The sequence below is a fragment of the Nanorana parkeri genome, unplaced genomic scaffold, assembly GCF_000935625.1.
Source record: "Nanorana parkeri isolate BGI_ZX_2015 unplaced genomic scaffold, ASM93562v1 scaffold263, whole genome shotgun sequence".
NCBI lineage: Eukaryota > Metazoa > Chordata > Amphibia > Anura > Dicroglossidae > Nanorana > Nanorana parkeri.
Genome location: NW_017306531.1, coordinates 1,546,303 through 1,563,461, shown reverse-complemented (window position 1 = coordinate 1,563,461; position 17,159 = coordinate 1,546,303). Strand labels below are relative to the sequence as shown.

Genomic DNA, 17,159 nt, shown 5'->3' with positions numbered 1-17,159 from the left:
AATCTCTTGGGCTGCAACCTGCTTGAGGTAAACTTGCCTTAAAAAATACCAAATAGTTCACCTAAAGGGTTATTTACTAAAGAGCCAAAGGATCCAGCCGCAGCTTTGGCTGATCCTTCGGCTCACTTCTGCTGTCGGAGCCCTTCGGTTCAGTCGAATCAAACGTCTGCTCTACGGGCTATTCACAATAGCCCGTACAGCTGCTGAAGGCAGCCTGAGCGGTTCAGCTGATCCAAATGCATATGCTTCGGTTCGGCTGAGCCAGGCGAAGTGCGGAGAACGGTCAATTTCCCCTGCAACTGACAACAACTAGGTGGAGCCAGCCAAAATGTCACAGCTGGCTCCTCCCAGTTGTCCTCAGGTTATTTGAGGACACTGGGCTACAGTTGGCTGCAATTGGGCGGAGCTAGCAGTGATATCATTGCTAGCTCCCCCCAGTGGCGTCACAAGGGGGGTGCGGGCGCTGGGTGACTGTCCCCTCCTCTCTCTGCAAGGCGTCCATCACCAAGATGGCCGCCGGCAGGTATCAGAAGATAGGCGCGCATGCGCTATGACGTCTCAGCGAGTGGGCGGGGTGACACCCGGTAACCGCTCCGGGTGTCACCCAGCCTCGGGACGCCCCTGGCTCCACCCAATTGTGTCAATCTGTCAGATTCTTCATTTTGTGGCGGAAGTTCGTTGCGTGCGTGCGGTCGGGTCGACGGACGTTGATTTTTTTATTTATTTAGCCGAGACGTCGTCGTGGTGGACAATGCTGGACATCGTGATTGACTTTAGGATTACGTCCAAATCCAAATTTTTAGATTTTTTTTTACAATAAAGGACTTTTCAAAATATTTTTTTGTGTTTTTTTTTTCAATTAAAGGATTTTTTCTAAAAATCTGGTCTTTTTATTTCTATTTTATGTAACCCTTTAGTGAATAGGGAGGGGTACAAGTGCCCCTTACTCATTCACAAGGGGGGGTGCATCTGGGTGCCCCTTTATTAAAGGGGTACCTCGATGCAAATAAGCCACCCTGCCCACAGACCCCCCACAACCAATGCCTCAGGGCTTGTGGGGAAGAAGCCCTTGTCCCCATTTGCACGGGGACAAGGTGCTTTTCCGGTGGGACCCAGGAAAAGCACACTCCCAGTTCCAAGGACATGTAACCTGGTATGGCGGGGGGGCACTCCCTTGTCAACCCCCCCCCTCTTTCCTGCCCTGACAGGCCTGTGCTCGGATCAAGGGTCTGGTTATGAATTTTAGGGGGGACCCCACTTTTCCCCCCCAATTTTTTGGGGTGGGGTTCCTCCTTTAAATTCCTACCAGACCTAAAGGGCCTGGTAAGACTTGGGGAGAACCCCACACATTTTTATTTTTTTTAAATAGGGGTCCCTCCTAACTTTCCTACCAGACCTAAGGGTCTGGTATGGTTTGGGAGGGGGACCCCACGCTGTTTTTTATTTGCGTTTCTTTACATTTTTTTAAAAGATTTTCTTAACTTTAAAATAAAAAAATGTTTTACATTTATTTAAATAATTTTTGTAACTATACTTTTTTATACTTTTGTTTAAATTTTTTTTTAGTCTGCTCGCTACCTCGGAGGTAGTGAGCAAAATGGCCGAGCTGATCCGAGCAGAATGCCTATGAAAATAGGGGCGAAAGGCAGCGAGTGAACTGCCGGAGCTTCGGCTCAGCCGATCCAGATGGTGGATCGGCTGAGTCAAACGGCTTCTGCACTTCGGCTCAGTGAACATGCAGAGCATGCAAGCCAGCCAAAGGCAGCCCATGTACGGCTGATTTTAGTCAATGTAGGACTGAAATCAGCCGTGCTGAGCCGAAGTGACTAGCCGAATGCCGGTTGGCTCAGTTCACTTCGGCTTGATTAATCACTTGGCTGCCTTTGGCTGCTTAGTGAATAAACCTCCTAGTGTTTAGCAAGAACCCCTAGTGCCTTACCTTACTTTCTTCTCTCCTGTCCATCACCCCAATCTGCACTGTAGCTACCTCAAAAATATAGTGCTTCCATATATAGAGCAATACTTTATCCTGATGTGTATCCTCATAATTGTACATGTTCACACCAAGTGGAACAAAGGGTTAATGGCTAGCAGTTCTGCCAACAACATGCACCGCTGACCACCACAGAAAATGTACAGTTTAAATTTGTCTCTGGTTAAGTCATGCCACTGCCATCTGGTCAGTGCAAAGTAAGTTTATTTGGCATGGCAGAGGGGATGATTCGGTAAAGGGACAGTAGGTTAACTATGTCTGTGACCTATTTTAAAAGAGTATGTGGATGCATAGTAAAGCAGCAGTAAAAGGTAGCTCCATGTGTCTATATTGCAACACACAGAGACAACCTGTTCCTGCAATATCACATCTAGCTGTGTAGAGTTTGTATATAGATACTGTTGCCATAGGTTGTCTCTGTGTGTTGCAATATGGACATGTATTTATGGCTATGAATATGTCATGCTGAAGGGGAAGACAACAAGGACTGTACAAAGGCTGAACTATTAGACAAAATCAGGTAGAGCTTCCTTTTCCACCTTTTTGTGCATAAAATATAATACACAATAAATCCCCTTTTATTGATTCCGCTACATATTAAATATAACATAAAGAAAACTATTTACTCAAAATATATAAACTTTAAGTAAAATAAACAATCCATTTAATGTCGTCTTAAATACACCGGTTTTTGTGCAGTTCACTTCTTAGAATTGGACAATTACCCCTCAGTTTGCCTTTCTAATAGTGATGAGTTTCGAACAAATTAAATCGATTTTGGAACTTTTATTTTACTTTCTAATCATTGATGCGGTGAAACCGATGATTGGTTGCGACCACAATGATGAAAAAATTCACAGGAGTATGTTGCTCGATCAAACAAAATTCTAACAGTAAATGTGGTTTTTGTTCATATAACTCCTTTAATTCCAAAATCAAATATTAAATAAAAATTTAAGTCAAAGGAAATTTCGAACAACAATCTCCAAGTCTCTGAAATTTTTCATACGAACGTTCGCGCACAAATCTACCCATGTACAGTATGCAGGCCCGAGGGGTATTGTGCCATGATGCCTTTCTACTGTACCACTATTGTGGAACCTAGCCTTGGGGCGGCAGGTGGAGTAAATCCGGCCCTGACAGTATACCCTACTTTAGTCCAAACCCAGTTTGATTTAGTTTGCCTAAGCCCATGCCAGCCACCCTCCCAGCTCAATCAGTTGTGGCAGGAGCGTTTCCTACCTCGGGTTGTATCAAGCACAGTCTTGTGTGGGTTTGGGCAAACTCAAGTGAACTTTTTAAAGTCAACACTACCGCTCATAAGTACAAAGTTTTTCCATTTTTTCCATATATAACGGTGTTCATTGTCAAGATGAGTGATGAGCCTGGACTTGGTTGGAACTCTGTTCTCCCAAGCCCACTTAAAACTGTGACTGACACACCCCCTCCTGGCCCAATCAGTTGCAAAGAGGTGCATTCCCTGCCTTGCAGTTATACTTCACAAAGGGGCGGGGGAATGACCGCAACTGCCCCCACTGTGCATACAGTGCATACATTGATTTTGACTTGGACCTATAGGAGTGCACCTACCATTAAAAATTAACCGTATACATCTTTATTTTACAGGCATGTGAAGATTCCTATCCACTGGATCACTATTCACAAAGCCCACTTTGACTCTCTTTTTGTCAGTAAACCTGGGAAACCACTATTATTATTATAGAGGATTTATATAGCGCCAACAGTTTGTGCAGTGCTTTACAATATAAGAAAGAGAATACAGTCACAATGCATTTTAAGACAAGGTGGTAGGGGAGGGCCCTGCCCGTGAGGGCTTACAATCTAAAAGGGAGGGGCAAGTGATACATGAGGTGGTAGCGGTGTGGGGAGGAGTTGTTTGAGAATGTGATGCAGGGCCGTCTCTAACGTGGGGCAAAGTGGACACTTGCCCCGGGCCCTGACATGGTTGTGGGGCCCAAAGCAGCTGCCCCTTGAGCCCGCCGCGGTCGTACCGTAGAATCAGCACAGGAAAAAAAACCTTCCTGCACATGGGCAGGAAGGTACCAAAACATCACATTAGATGGGGGGGTTGGGACGTCCCAAACCCCCATCCAATGTGATGTTTTGGTACCTTCCTGCCCACGTGCAGGAAGGGGTTTTTTTCCTCAGGGGCAGCCGCGGAGCTCTCACAGCTGGAGGTTGAGCGGCAGACCCTGTGTGTAGTCAAGTCACTGCACTGGTAAGGTAAGCCAGTAATGATCTGGAGCTGGGGGGGGAAGGAACAGCAGCAGCTGCTGAGTGAGATGAGTCTGGGGCTGGCTATGGGGATAGCAGCAATTGAGGCTTGATGTCTGGCCTGGGGCTGGGGGGGACAGCACAGCAGCTTAGTTTATGTGGCCGACATGGGGGGGGGGGGCTTTCTGCAGAGATCACCACAGTAAAAGCAAGCAGCTGGCCTGGAGTCCAAGTGTGAATAGGGGCCGAACCTGGTTAGCACGCTCCTGCCAGCTCCCGCCCCCGAGACACGGCCAGCACAGTACTGGTGAGTGGCGGCCTGGAGAGCCTTGAGGAGAGCGCTGTGGAGAGCGCTAGTTTAACCAGGGCCCTGTGGGGTCTCACTAGGGCTCTGTGGGGTCTCACCAGGGCTCTGAACAGTCCTGGTAAGCCCCACAGAGCCCTGGTGAGACCATACAAAGCTCTGGTTTAGCCATGGCTCTGTGAGGGCTCTGTGGGGACTGGTTAGACCACACAAAGCCTGGTAAAACCCCACAGAGCCCTGGTTAAACCAGGGCTCTCTAGGGTCTCACCAGGGCTCTGAACAGTCCTGGTAAGCCCCACAGAGCCCTGGTGAGACCATACAAAGCTCTGGTTTAGCCATGGCTCTGTGAGGGCTCTGTGGGGACTGGTTAGACACCACAGAGCCACCAGCACCAGGTTTCTGTAGAGTCTCACCAGGGCTATGTGGGGTCTCCCCAGCCTGGTTAGACCCCTCAGAGCCCTGGTGAGATCCCACAGAGCCCTGGTTAAACCAGGGCTCTCTAGGGTCTCACCAGGGCTCTGAACAGTCCTGGTAAGCCCCACAGAGCCCTGGTGAACCCCCACAGAGCCCTAGTTTAACCAGGGCTCTGTGGGATCTCACCAGGGCTCTGAGGGGTCTAACCAGGCTGGTGAGACCCCACATAGCCCTGGTGAGACTCTACAGAAACCTGGTGCTGGTGGCTCTGTGGTGTCTAACCAGTCCCCACAGAGCCCTCACAGAGCCATGGCTAAACCAGAGCTTTGTATGGTCTCACCAGGGCTCTGTGGGGCTTACCAGGACTGTTCAGAGCCCTGGTGAGACCCCACAGAGCCCTAGTTTAACGAGGGCTCTTGGGGGTCTCACCAGGGCTCTTTGGGATCTCACCAGGGCTCTTTGGGATCTCACCAGGGCTCTTTGGGATCTCACCAGGGCTCTTTGGGATCTCACCAGGGCTCTTTGGGATCTCACCAGGGCTCTTTGGGATCTCACCAGGGCTCTTTGGGATCTCACCAGGGCTCTTTGGGATCTCACCAGGGCTCTTTGGGATCTCACCAGGGCTCTTTGGGATCTCACCAGGGCTCTTTGGGATCTCACCAGGGCTCTTTGGGATCTCACCAGGGCTCTTTGGGATCTCACCAGGGCTCTTTGGGATCTCACCAGGGCTCTTTGGGATCTCACCAGGGCTCTTTGGGATCTCACCAGGGCTCTTTGGGATCTCACCAGGGCTCTTTGGGATCTCACCAGGGCTCTTTGGGATCTCACCAGGGCTCTTTGGGATCTCACCAGGGCTCTTTGGGATCTCACCAGGGCTCTTTGGGATCTCACCAGGGCTCTTTGGGATCTCACCAGGGCTCTGAGGGGTCTAATCAGGCTGGTGAGACCCCACAGAGCCCTGGTGAGACCCTACAGGCCTGAGTGGGGCCTCTGATCACAGGAGTACCAAGCAGCTGGTGCCCAAGGCTGAAGAAGGGTCTGACGCTGGGGTAGGGGAAGCCTTTGCAGAGAACAGCAAAGCATCCCTTTTATCACCCATATTCGATAAAATGCAAGCTTTTTGTAATGTACTGTATGTTGGAATGTCCTGAGTCTGACTAAATACCGCACCGACCACCAGAGATCCCCACACTGACCACCTGAGAGTCATCCTGAGACCCTGGAGACATGATGCCAAAAGTGGCATTTGCGGCCGATATGTTTCAGCGGCCGATATGTTTCAGCGGCCGATATGTTTTGGCGGCCGATATATGGGTGCATCCCTAATATAAACGGCTGAGCTTGCAATCGGTTTGAAATCCTGCAGTCAAAGTTTTTTTGAGAGAAGTCTATGATCTATGTGTGCTGGTTTTTTTTTTGGGTGTTGGGGAGGTGAGAGAAATTTCTGGGGGGGCCCAAGAAAATGTTTGCCCAGGGTCCGATCACTATTAAAGACGGGCCTGATGTGATGGATGAGTGGTTAGTTTGAGGTGGGATAGGCTTCCCTGAAGAGATGAGTCTTAAGGGATCGCCTACAGGCAGTCAGAGTGGGAGATAGTCGGACAGGTTGGGGTAAAGAGTTCCAGAGGATGGGAGAGACTCTAGAGAAGTCCTGGAGGTGAGTATGGGAGCAGTTGACGAGGGAGCTGGAAAGCAGGAGGTCTTTGGAAAAGTGGAGGGGATCGTTAGGGTGATACTTTGAGACGAGGTTGGAGATGTAACCTGGGGCAGAGTTGTGGATGGCTTTATAAATCGTTGTTAATATTTTTTATTTTATCCTTTGGGCTATTGGAAGCCAGTGAAGGGATCGACAGAGGGGGTTGTAAACACTAATAAAACTCTTTCAAATTTTTGTTTTACACTATGCCAAAAGACTAGCTGCTACTATCCCTTACTGACAAAAAGATATCTAGGTTTGTATAGGCACCACGGAAGTGATGTGCTATAAAACTGAACCTTTTCACATTGACACTTATTAATAACCACCCCTGTCTATTTCATAATTTTCATCCAGGTCTTCTAGAACCTATAGACCTACCCCAATCCATTTCCTTCCTATTACTATATTACCATTAAATGAAATGAATTTGATAATTATATGTACAAACACAATTTTGAGGCTTCGCTGTTTATTCTAGTAATAATTTCTTCAAGTTGTTCAGCTACTTTAAATGAAAACAGTCTGTTAACAATGTCAGGTATTATACAAATACAAAATGCCCATAACCATCCTGGAAGGTCTGTGCTCAGGTCTGGTTGTTATTATGATTTATAGATGGTATTGAGTCATGACTCAGTCCTGTAATTGATTGCACATGTGGAAATAGATGTAAGAAAAAGGAGATCCCCTGCAGAGTATTCATGCGTACCTCTGTGCAAAATGTAAGCATACCAAGAGCCAGGAATTTATTTGGAACACATGGTGTGTAGCTAATTCTGCGAGATCACAACTAGTCCATTTCCAAGAACTGTGGAACAATAAAAGCAGTCTATATGGAATCTGCAAATGTGATTGGCTGCTAAAGTGATAACATGAAGAAATCTGAAATGATGTGTGGGGTGATGAGGTTGCCAATTTCCATACTGAGAATGGTAATATGGAACCAAGCAACCCGATGAGTCACTGTACCGAATTATATATTTCTTCATTCAACCTAAGCTGTGTATAGTGGCCAGCTGGTTAACAACTCAAAGCATCACCATTATTGGTTACTTAACGAAAAAAAGTTGTACCGATTGATTGTTAATAACAATATGAACCAAAACACAGAAGAATGAATTTATAATTTCTTGAAAATATTGTCAACTAGGTTTTCCTATTATATGGAAACTAAAGGTAACACATAACTTTAGCTAAAAGACATAACGCCAGAAATATTATTTATTTATCAAAGCTTTGTGTAATTATAGCTAGTGTATTGCATGTCAATTGCATCCAAACTATTAGGTGAATATCCGATCATAAATTTGCATACATATTTTGGATAGCCGGCTCACTTTTGTCTGATTATAATAGACATGTAACCCAGCAAAAAATAGTTTCATTTCATTTCAGATCAATTGTTGGTTTTTTTTTGGGGGGGGGGGGGTTTCGGATTTTGAATATGAAATGTAATTTGTTTCGTTATTTGAATTTCGGATCTGTCCGAATTTTCGTTTCGGAAAGAAGTCACATGACTGTTTGTAATGCAACCCCCAATAGCCAAAAAAACACATCTAAATGGTTTTGAACGACATTAGGACGGATACGAATTTTGTTAAAGGACCATTCAGATTAATTTGCATTCGGACTCATCCGAATGTCAACATTTAACAGAATTTAGAACTAAATGAAATTTACATGTCTAGATTATAAACATATGTGGCCAGTAGCCTGTGGATCATGGGAGGGAGAATAATATGACAAGAAGCTAGTCACATCTAAAAGCCTCATGAGAAGTTTGCTAAATCTGGTTGTATTTGATCTTATAAAACTCTGCTTTAGGGCCCGTTCACCCCAGATGCAGTGCGGTCCGGTCTGATTTTGGCCAGAACGTGCTGCCTCGCATTGCAGCCCGCTCACTTTTTTTGTGGGGCGGGGGCGATCGGCCACACAGTACTGCCAGCACAGCACAGTGATAGAGAGTGGCTTTGGTATGATTCTCAAGAAAGGGTTTAGTCACACCACACTGAACTGCAAGTACAGTTTTTTTGTGCACTGAGGTTTGTTGCATTAGGTAGTCCTTCAAAAATGAATGAGCTGCACCTCAATGCACAATAAAATGGTGCAGGCTGCTTTTTTTGTAGCTCACGAACCGTGCATTGTGGAGCAGTGCATTTAAGTGCACATGTGTTACTCATGTAAGGTTGTGTTACCGCACATTGTGGTAATGCATGCACTTACTGCATGTTCACGCATCATGGGGGGTGTGAATGGGCCTTGAGATGACTGGAAAAAGGAAGACATTTTACCTCTTCTTCTTTTTTTTGTTTAATACTGTGGAATTACTTCTGAAAAATGGTGAAATCATCACAAGAAGTCTTTTAATACAATAACTCTTTGCATTTATGTTCAAGCGATTTTTGACTGGTATGAAATCTTGACATTTTTTAGTATTTTGTTATTCTTCTGAAATTCATGAAGTACACTGCAAGCTGAACTGAGATACATTTGCACATATTTGATATCTGCTATATCAACTTCGATTATGGCACCTTGCCACAGCAAACACTAAACAGTGTTATTATTCCCACAAGTACAATAATAATAATTTCCAGAAACCTTTGCATTACCCAATTCTGTATCTTGGCGTCAATGACAAATGACTTCCACTATGCCAGAGGTTATGCAGTATAATAGCGTTGTATATAGGAAGTAGTGTAGATGTGGTTACCCATGAAATGGAAATTGTTTAGAACTATGCACAATTAGTATTATAACTATAGCATAATATAATTTCCCAGCTGAGCACAAATATTCACACTGGATAGCTTTTCTTTAATATATCATTTGATAGAAGTATCCTTTGTGTCTGTTTTCTTGGGAAATATCCTGACGTTATGTGGGGAAGGATCACAAACTGTGGAGTTCAGCCAGTTTTAAAAATACAGTCAATATACACCTACCCAATACATTAACTTTTATAATTACTTATTTTATTTATTAACTTTATAAAATATCACATAAAGCAGATATCTAGTACATGATTCACAGTAAAAACACAAGTTAAACTATATTCACGTTAAAGACTTTTGCAAACTTTATTGACAATTCATACCTTTTTCATTTCTATTGGGAAGGGTCTATGTTCATTATAGCCACCTGTAATAAGAAAAGCTTCAATCTTTGCATCTCCTGCAACATCTGGAAGCTCTTTGAAAGTACCCTACTAATGCAAGTGATGCCAGTGATTTGGGTTCAAGTTCTGTAAAACCTTCTGGTGAAAGAATGAGCCAATCACATTCTGAAATGTTCCGTACATAAAGCATGCATAATGCTCTTAGTTGCCACAGTTGCTTATCATTAATTTACCAGCCTGTGTTAATTGGTACTAATTCTGGTTATGTTAATATCTGCAAACAGAGATTAGGTTTTTGCTTATCAGGTGAGGCTAAAAACTTGTGATGAAGCTTTGTTTCTGTGCAGAATTAGATTTCAGAGCAATGAGGCAGGGAGGTCCTCACTAGAGATGAGGCTGGGCTTGATGTGAACCCAGTTCTCCCAAGTCTGCTCAAAACTCTGACCGCCACCCCCTCCTCCTGAACCAATCAGTGGTGGCAGTTGCGGCAGGGGCTGTCCCCGACCCATTGTGACTTATATCTGTAGGCCAAGGAATGCCCCTCCATGCAACTGACTGGGTCAGGAGAAGGGGGTGGCAGTCAGAGATTTGAGCGGGCTTGGATGAACTCAGGCAGATTGGGTTTTCACCAAGCACAATCTCATCTCTAGTCCTCACTTGTGTGTTAATGTACATTGACAGTCCTGGTGAGTTAATTGAAGCTGGGGAGATGATACAGAAATCTGCAGGCTCTGAATACTGATGTAATCATCTGTCTGTATAGATGGGGCTAAACAAAATTACAAATTCTTTTAAAGAAAAAAACAGTTCATGTGCATTTATTTTGTCTGGTTCCTAGAGTCCTGCCATAACCTTACTTTATTGAACCCAATTTGTATTTTAATGATAGTTTCTCTGATATTGAAGATTTATTATGGTGGCTCATACAGCAGCCACCATAATAAATCTTCAACTTTTCTGATATCGAAGATTTATTATGGTGGCTGCTGTATGAGAGAATCCACACATGAAATGTTTGCCCAGGGCGCACCAATGTCTTGATCTGTATTACACAATTTATGTCTATCATATGTGTCCATGATTCAAGGGTTAATCTGGTCAAACTATGATTATGTATGAGCATTGTTGCAACTATATATTTATACTACAAATCTGTCGCTTTCCTCTAGATGCCTTTAAAAACTGTGTGGTGAAACTGTTCTTTACCTGTCCTATGAAGGGTCATTACTGCTTGTACAGTAAATCCAGCTTTGTCCTGATCAGCCGACATCCACAGATTTGGATCCACATTATGTTTCTCTTTCAGCAGGTAAATACACATCAGTACTATAGGTACCCTGAGAAAGGGAATTCCCACTCATGCTAGATGTAGTGTATACTAGCAGTCCAATGTCAATTACTGTTACAGTTTAAGAGGAAAAATAAAGCTATGGATATGATTATGTTTCAGTAATTGCTACCATTAAGGACTATAACATTATAAGGACTATAATAATATAAAAATAATATTTTTATATTTTCAGTATATTTTGGTTAAAGACAAGATAAAGATATGTATGTCATATACATGTATATGTATTTATCTATTATACTGTATGTATAAGCAAAGAGTGAAGTCAAACAGAAGAATGCAAAGTAAGTATTTATATATTTATTTTGAGATTTGGTGTTTATTTGCAGAAAACATAATTTTACTAGATACAAGTATGCAGTGAAATAGCAGCCAGCAGACACATTTCATCTTGATGGCTATATCCTAACTTTAAATCAGGGCTATCCATAAAGCGCGGATCCACATCTTTTACTTTTTATATCCTAACTGAATTCCCACAAAACGAATCTAGTCTGGAATCATTAGATAAGTCACAGAAGTGTGTTTATATTTCAGATCCTAAAGGTTACTTTTAGGCCCCGTTCCCACCAGGGCTATTGAGGATCAGCACGGTTTCAATGTGGATTTTAAAAGGGCGGTTTTAGATGCCCTGAAACTAAATAAAAAATGCCCAATACTGCGCTGATCAGCTCGGATCCATTGAAATCTAGATGGAAACCGCGCTGGTCAGCCCGGCAAAAAAGAGTCAGGGAGCCTTTTGAGTGGCAGGCGGTTCGGATCGCTCGGAGCCACGTGGTCACATGAACGGTCCCCATCGCATTGTCGGCGGTTCAGTGCGGCCAAATCCACGCTGCCGAACTGCCCTAGTGTGAGCAGGGGCCTTAAATAAATGTCCACTCACCCTCCAGCGAGAAGACCCAAGCTCTTCTTTTTGTCCAACTTTAAAGTCACTGTAGTGAACTATTATGGAGATGAAATATCAAATGTTTTTTCAGCAAGACATATTTAAACCAATATTTAAAGACACAAAGCAAAATATTTAAGACTAGCGTAAAAAGACCAGACGCACTTGAAACTCTTTTCTGAACCCATAGGCCACTGTAGAAAACTAGTAAAGGGTCCCTCTGCTAGATCAAATAGGAGAAATATACCGAGACTAAGTGACATTTACCAAACATTAAATACAAGTGTATCTTTCTAGTGCATTTGTTGTAGTATTTGTTCACATCATCTGCGTTCGGGCTGCACTGGCCGTTTTTTCCAGCACAGCCCAAATACATGACAATACATTTTCCCGGAGTTCAGCCTTATAGCGTAACATTTATGTGCTTTCAGTAGGGATGCACCGATACTTTTTGAGTACCAGTGCCGATACTTGGCATTTTCATGAGAACTACCAGGGTTGCAGCTGGGACCTGGCTCTTGTGCTCCACCACTGTCCTGAAATCATTAGTCGATATTGTTTTAGTAAAACTGTCACATGGCATTAACAAAAATGTATCAGTACTTGTAAGTACTTGGGCAAATAACAGTACTTGTAAAACTGGTATTGGTGCATCCCTTTATTTATATTTATAAAAACAAAATCATACATTAAAACAGAGATGTACAAATCCCAGGAGCTCTGTGTGCTCCTTACAAATGACAGTTGCCTCCTAACTTTGGAATTTTTCTCTAGTCTTGGAGCTGGAAAAGTATCTGTACTTGTACTTTTACTAAGTACGGTACTTGGTATCGGTGCATCCCTAGTTTTCAGTCAGCACTTATCCTGATACCGGAACATCCGAAAAGCAGGAATCAGTCATTATATGCTACCTGGCTTCCCGATTGGCCGGGAAGCCTCCTCCATACTCCCTTATTACCAGGGAGCATGGAGCTGGCTTCCCAGCCAATCAGGAAGCCAAGGGGAAGGTAATGACTCACCCTCACATGGCAACGAGGGAGCATGGAGCTGGCTTCCCAGCCACTCAGTAAGCTGGGCGGCCAGACATTACCCACCTACCGGCTCCCTTAATGGGACTTCCGGTATCGATATTTGGTATCGGCGAGTACCGAAAAATAAATATCGGTACTTTTACACAATACAAAAAAAACGGTACATCCCTAGTTTTTCTAGCCAATCAAGAAGCCCGGGCGGTGAATCATTATCTACCTCTCCGGCTCCCTGATCGGCCAGAAAGCTGGCCCCATGTTTCCTCATCACCTGGTGACAAGGGAGCATGGAGACGGCTTCCCGACTAATCAGGAAGCCTGGAAGCGGGTCATTACACGGCGCCTGGCTTTCTTAATGGGACTTCCACTATTGGTATTCGATATCGGCCAGTAACAGAAAAAAAATATCGGTACTCGTTCTCGATACTGAAAAACAGGTATTGGTGCATCCCTAGTTATTACTATGGAATTGTCCTTGGAAATAATACATGATGCACCCCCTGCTGCACATTTTAGATGTTAGCTGCTTGATTTTAGAGGACTATTTTTCATATACAAATCTGTAGTTTGTCCCACTAGTGGCTCTAGGAACTTTCCTAAACATCCCTGCTAAACAAGTGCTGCAATTATGTTAAATGAAGGCTAGACCTCATTAGAAGTATATTGTTTGTAGTCAGTTTGAGCAGACTGATAGGACTGCTTTGATACAGAAAGGACGAACGGTCACTGCACAGCGCTACACAGTTGGAAGTGTAGCAAACTCATGTGATGAACGTACATGGCTTCCTTGTGTACATGTGTAATTACAAATAGGGATAAGCTCAGGATCAGACCAGTTTGGTTGTCATTTACTGTACCTAATATAGCCATATAGGGTCAATAATTTCACTGCATCCTGTGATTTTGCTTATGTGAAGCTGCGGTTGGGAAATTCCCCATCCACTGTGTGAAAGCATTTATACACTATACACAATGTATCAATTTTACTTTTGCTTCACAAAGCAAAATGTCAGCGTGAAAGTATGTTCTTTTTTTATATTTGTAACAATTATAGGTATCAGCTTTTGGTATTTATTACCTGAGTTCAGCTGACACTCTTTTGAAAGATACGGTAGTACCGTGTTTCCCCGAAAATAAGACACTGTCTTATATTTTTTTGGCTCAAAAAACACCTCTAGGTCTTATTTTCGGGGTAGGTCTTATTTTGGTTTTTATTTTAATATACAACAATCCACACTTATTCCTGTACAACAGTCTACATGTATTCATGTACAAAAATATGGTGATCAGGGGTGCCATACCTTTGCAAGAGCAATTTGCTAACCAATCGCTGGCCAGAATGAGCGAAGCGCACTTTCACTATCGATTCTTCACAGGCGGGGTGCATTTGATATCACTCCACCTGTGACAGGAGCCTGCGCTATAGAGGCAGCATCGGCTTATGCGGCTCTGCTCACTCCGCTGACGCGTCGCTTCTTCTAGCGCTGGCTTCATTGATACCGCTGATTCTCTCCAGTGGCTCTTCAAGTTCCCCCTCATGCCAACACCGGCCCTGGGAATGGTCACAACTAGGTCTTATTTTCGGGGGTAGGTCTTATATTTTAGCAATTCCCAACAATAGTACTAGGTCTTATTTTCGGGGTAGGTCTTATTTTCGGGGAAACAGGGTATGTGGTAAAATGTCATGGTATCACAATCAGTACATTAAATCCTTATCAAGGAAAGCGCCTTGGACAAGTAGAATATAAAACTGTCTTAGGACGCAGATCATCTTGCTCCAAAAACATGTAAAGTCACATTATATCAGCTAAGAACTCATATTTTTCCGTTTAAGCATACATAAAAGGGAAGTTGTTGATTTGGTGATAAGATTTTGAATGTAGTAACTTTTCATAAAAGTAACATATTGCTTAGCGATAATAGAAATCCTCTCCATGCGCAGAATTACTGTCTGAAGGCTACTGAACCACTGCCTTGGGCACAACCAGGACCTACTCACTGCAGATACTGATACAAGCCACTACAGTAACTTAAGTAGACCGTGTAGAAGGATCTGCTTGTATAATAGGACACAGCTGGTTTATGTATCCTAATAAGGAAAACACTGCTTTCCCAGCACCATTCTAGATGCATGGCCAGTATATTACAAAGGATGAAAGACTCATTGTAGTACATTTTAAGTGTATATGAACTCAAAACTTTATTCCTGGAGACACAACAAGAAATAAGTGAAAGTCTCAAAAAAAATTTCTAGAAGATACTACAGGAAATCAGAGGAAATATTTCTAATGGAATTAATATCCTAAAGGGACCCTGTCAATAATTTGAAAGCCCTGACAGGGTTATTCACAAAAGGGTGAAGAGTTTGGAGAAGGCAGAAGTGAATGATCTAGGGAAACATTGCTGAACTGGAAAGTGAGCTGAATTGGAGAATTTTTCCAAATGAGCTATTTTTGCCTAGATCGTTTACTATGCACCCCTTGTGTGTAAGTCGTTTGACATCAGATGAATAGGCTTTCCAGTGTTTTGACTAAAAGAGAAAAAATATTTTTTTAACTATACATCAGTTTTCCTGCTTAGAATTTAGAAAATCTATGGCAGAAAGACACATTCAGTACAATGTTAGTTAACAAGTGATGTCTTGTTTCATAGCAATACATTATTTATCATTGTTCTCCATATGTATTCCACCAGAGTTTACTTTCGGAGCCACTGTCCACTCAGACTACTTCTATGCAAGTCCTGAAAACACTGTGGGAGAAAACACAAGTGAAGGGAACACATAGTTTCGAAGCGTACATTATCCAGTCAATGTTTCCTAATAAAAAGGTGATTTTTTTTTTTTCAATACCATTTCTATGCTGTAGAGAACATGAGTTAATGTTTGGAAAGGAAAAAAATGCTTTAGAGGGAGTTGGAGAGAAAATGCCGGTTACAAGCATGACAAAGTAGTGTCATCTTTCATCAGTACATTTTAGAAAAGATTTCTTGTTAATTATAGTATAACTCAATTGTAACAGAACAGCATGCAATGTAAATATAATCTAAGCAGACCAGCAAATGTATACTTCATTAAAGTAGAACTGAAACCAAAACCTTTTTTTTTAGTTTTGGATAGGCTAAGGGAGGATATAACCCCTGTCAGCTTTAATTTTGGCTTTCCTTTGGGGAGAATTCCCTTTACTTCCTGCCCGATAGCCACAACAGGAAGTGAGAGGAATTCATGCAAAATGGTATTACTAAATGTATAAGATGGCAGTTTATGTGGTTTTAATAAAGTAGGCATTGCAGTGATGTCCTTGCACTGAATATGCCGTACTAACAGCATAAACTCTTTAACACTAAAATTAATACTTGGTGGATCCTTCCATATAGAACAGCAAACTAAAATAACTAAAATAACTATTTCCTTCTCAAGTTCAGTGTCTCATGATGACATTTCAGTCATATGCATAAAAATTTTCCAAACTGGAATGTTTTCCACTTAAAATTATTTAAACATGAAAAAATAAAAATAAAACATTTCAAACCAGAAAACCTTGACGCAATAAATTGCTGCAAATAGGACAATACTCTTAAAACAAGAAAATCGCCAGCCAAGACTCTGATTAGAATCCTGGTCCGACGTGATCTGGTTCATGATTTCTAAACTGTTAGTAATGTTTTACAATTAAGCCCTTAAGAAAAGTACATCCACAACAAAATTGTGTGTATATAGAAGAAATACATCTAATTCACAATAATACTATACCTTGTACAAACAGATCCATAAAAAAGTATTTCCATGATAGAAATAAAAAAGTATTATCACGAGATTAAAATAAAACATATAAGGCCAAATCATGATGGTATAAAACCAAATGCTCTCAATTTTACAATTATCTAACCCACTGACACATAGCACACATGGAGACAAATTGCACAGATTCAGTGTCAAGGCAATAGGTTGAACACATGTAGACTCTTACATGTATTCTGCAGACTCAAATTCAGAGCCAATCATAAAAGAAACCCAGCAATTTTAATGAATTTGCTATCAATGCAGCTGGATTCACAAATGAATGCCAGGGTGAAAATAGGAACCTTCAAGAAGCTAGACTGTAGAGAATTTTGAGTTTGACTACCTAAATG

The 17,159-nt window shown here is 42.5% G+C and overlaps 1 protein-coding gene across 1 annotated transcript in view; it reads left to right on the top strand.

The window, feature by feature from the left end:
* Positions 1-550: 550 nt before the first annotated feature.
* Positions 551-17,159, top strand: part of LOC108787462 (ventricular zone-expressed PH domain-containing protein homolog 1-like) — an 86,296-nt gene continuing 69,687 nt past the window's right edge. Inside the window, exons 1-3 of the mRNA XM_018557032.1 lie at positions 551-584; positions 10,933-11,072; positions 15,723-15,857. Of these exons, the coding sequence (XP_018412534.1) occupies positions 551-584; positions 10,933-11,072; positions 15,723-15,857 (309 nt within the window). The remainder of the gene's footprint in view (positions 585-10,932; positions 11,073-15,722; positions 15,858-17,159) is intronic.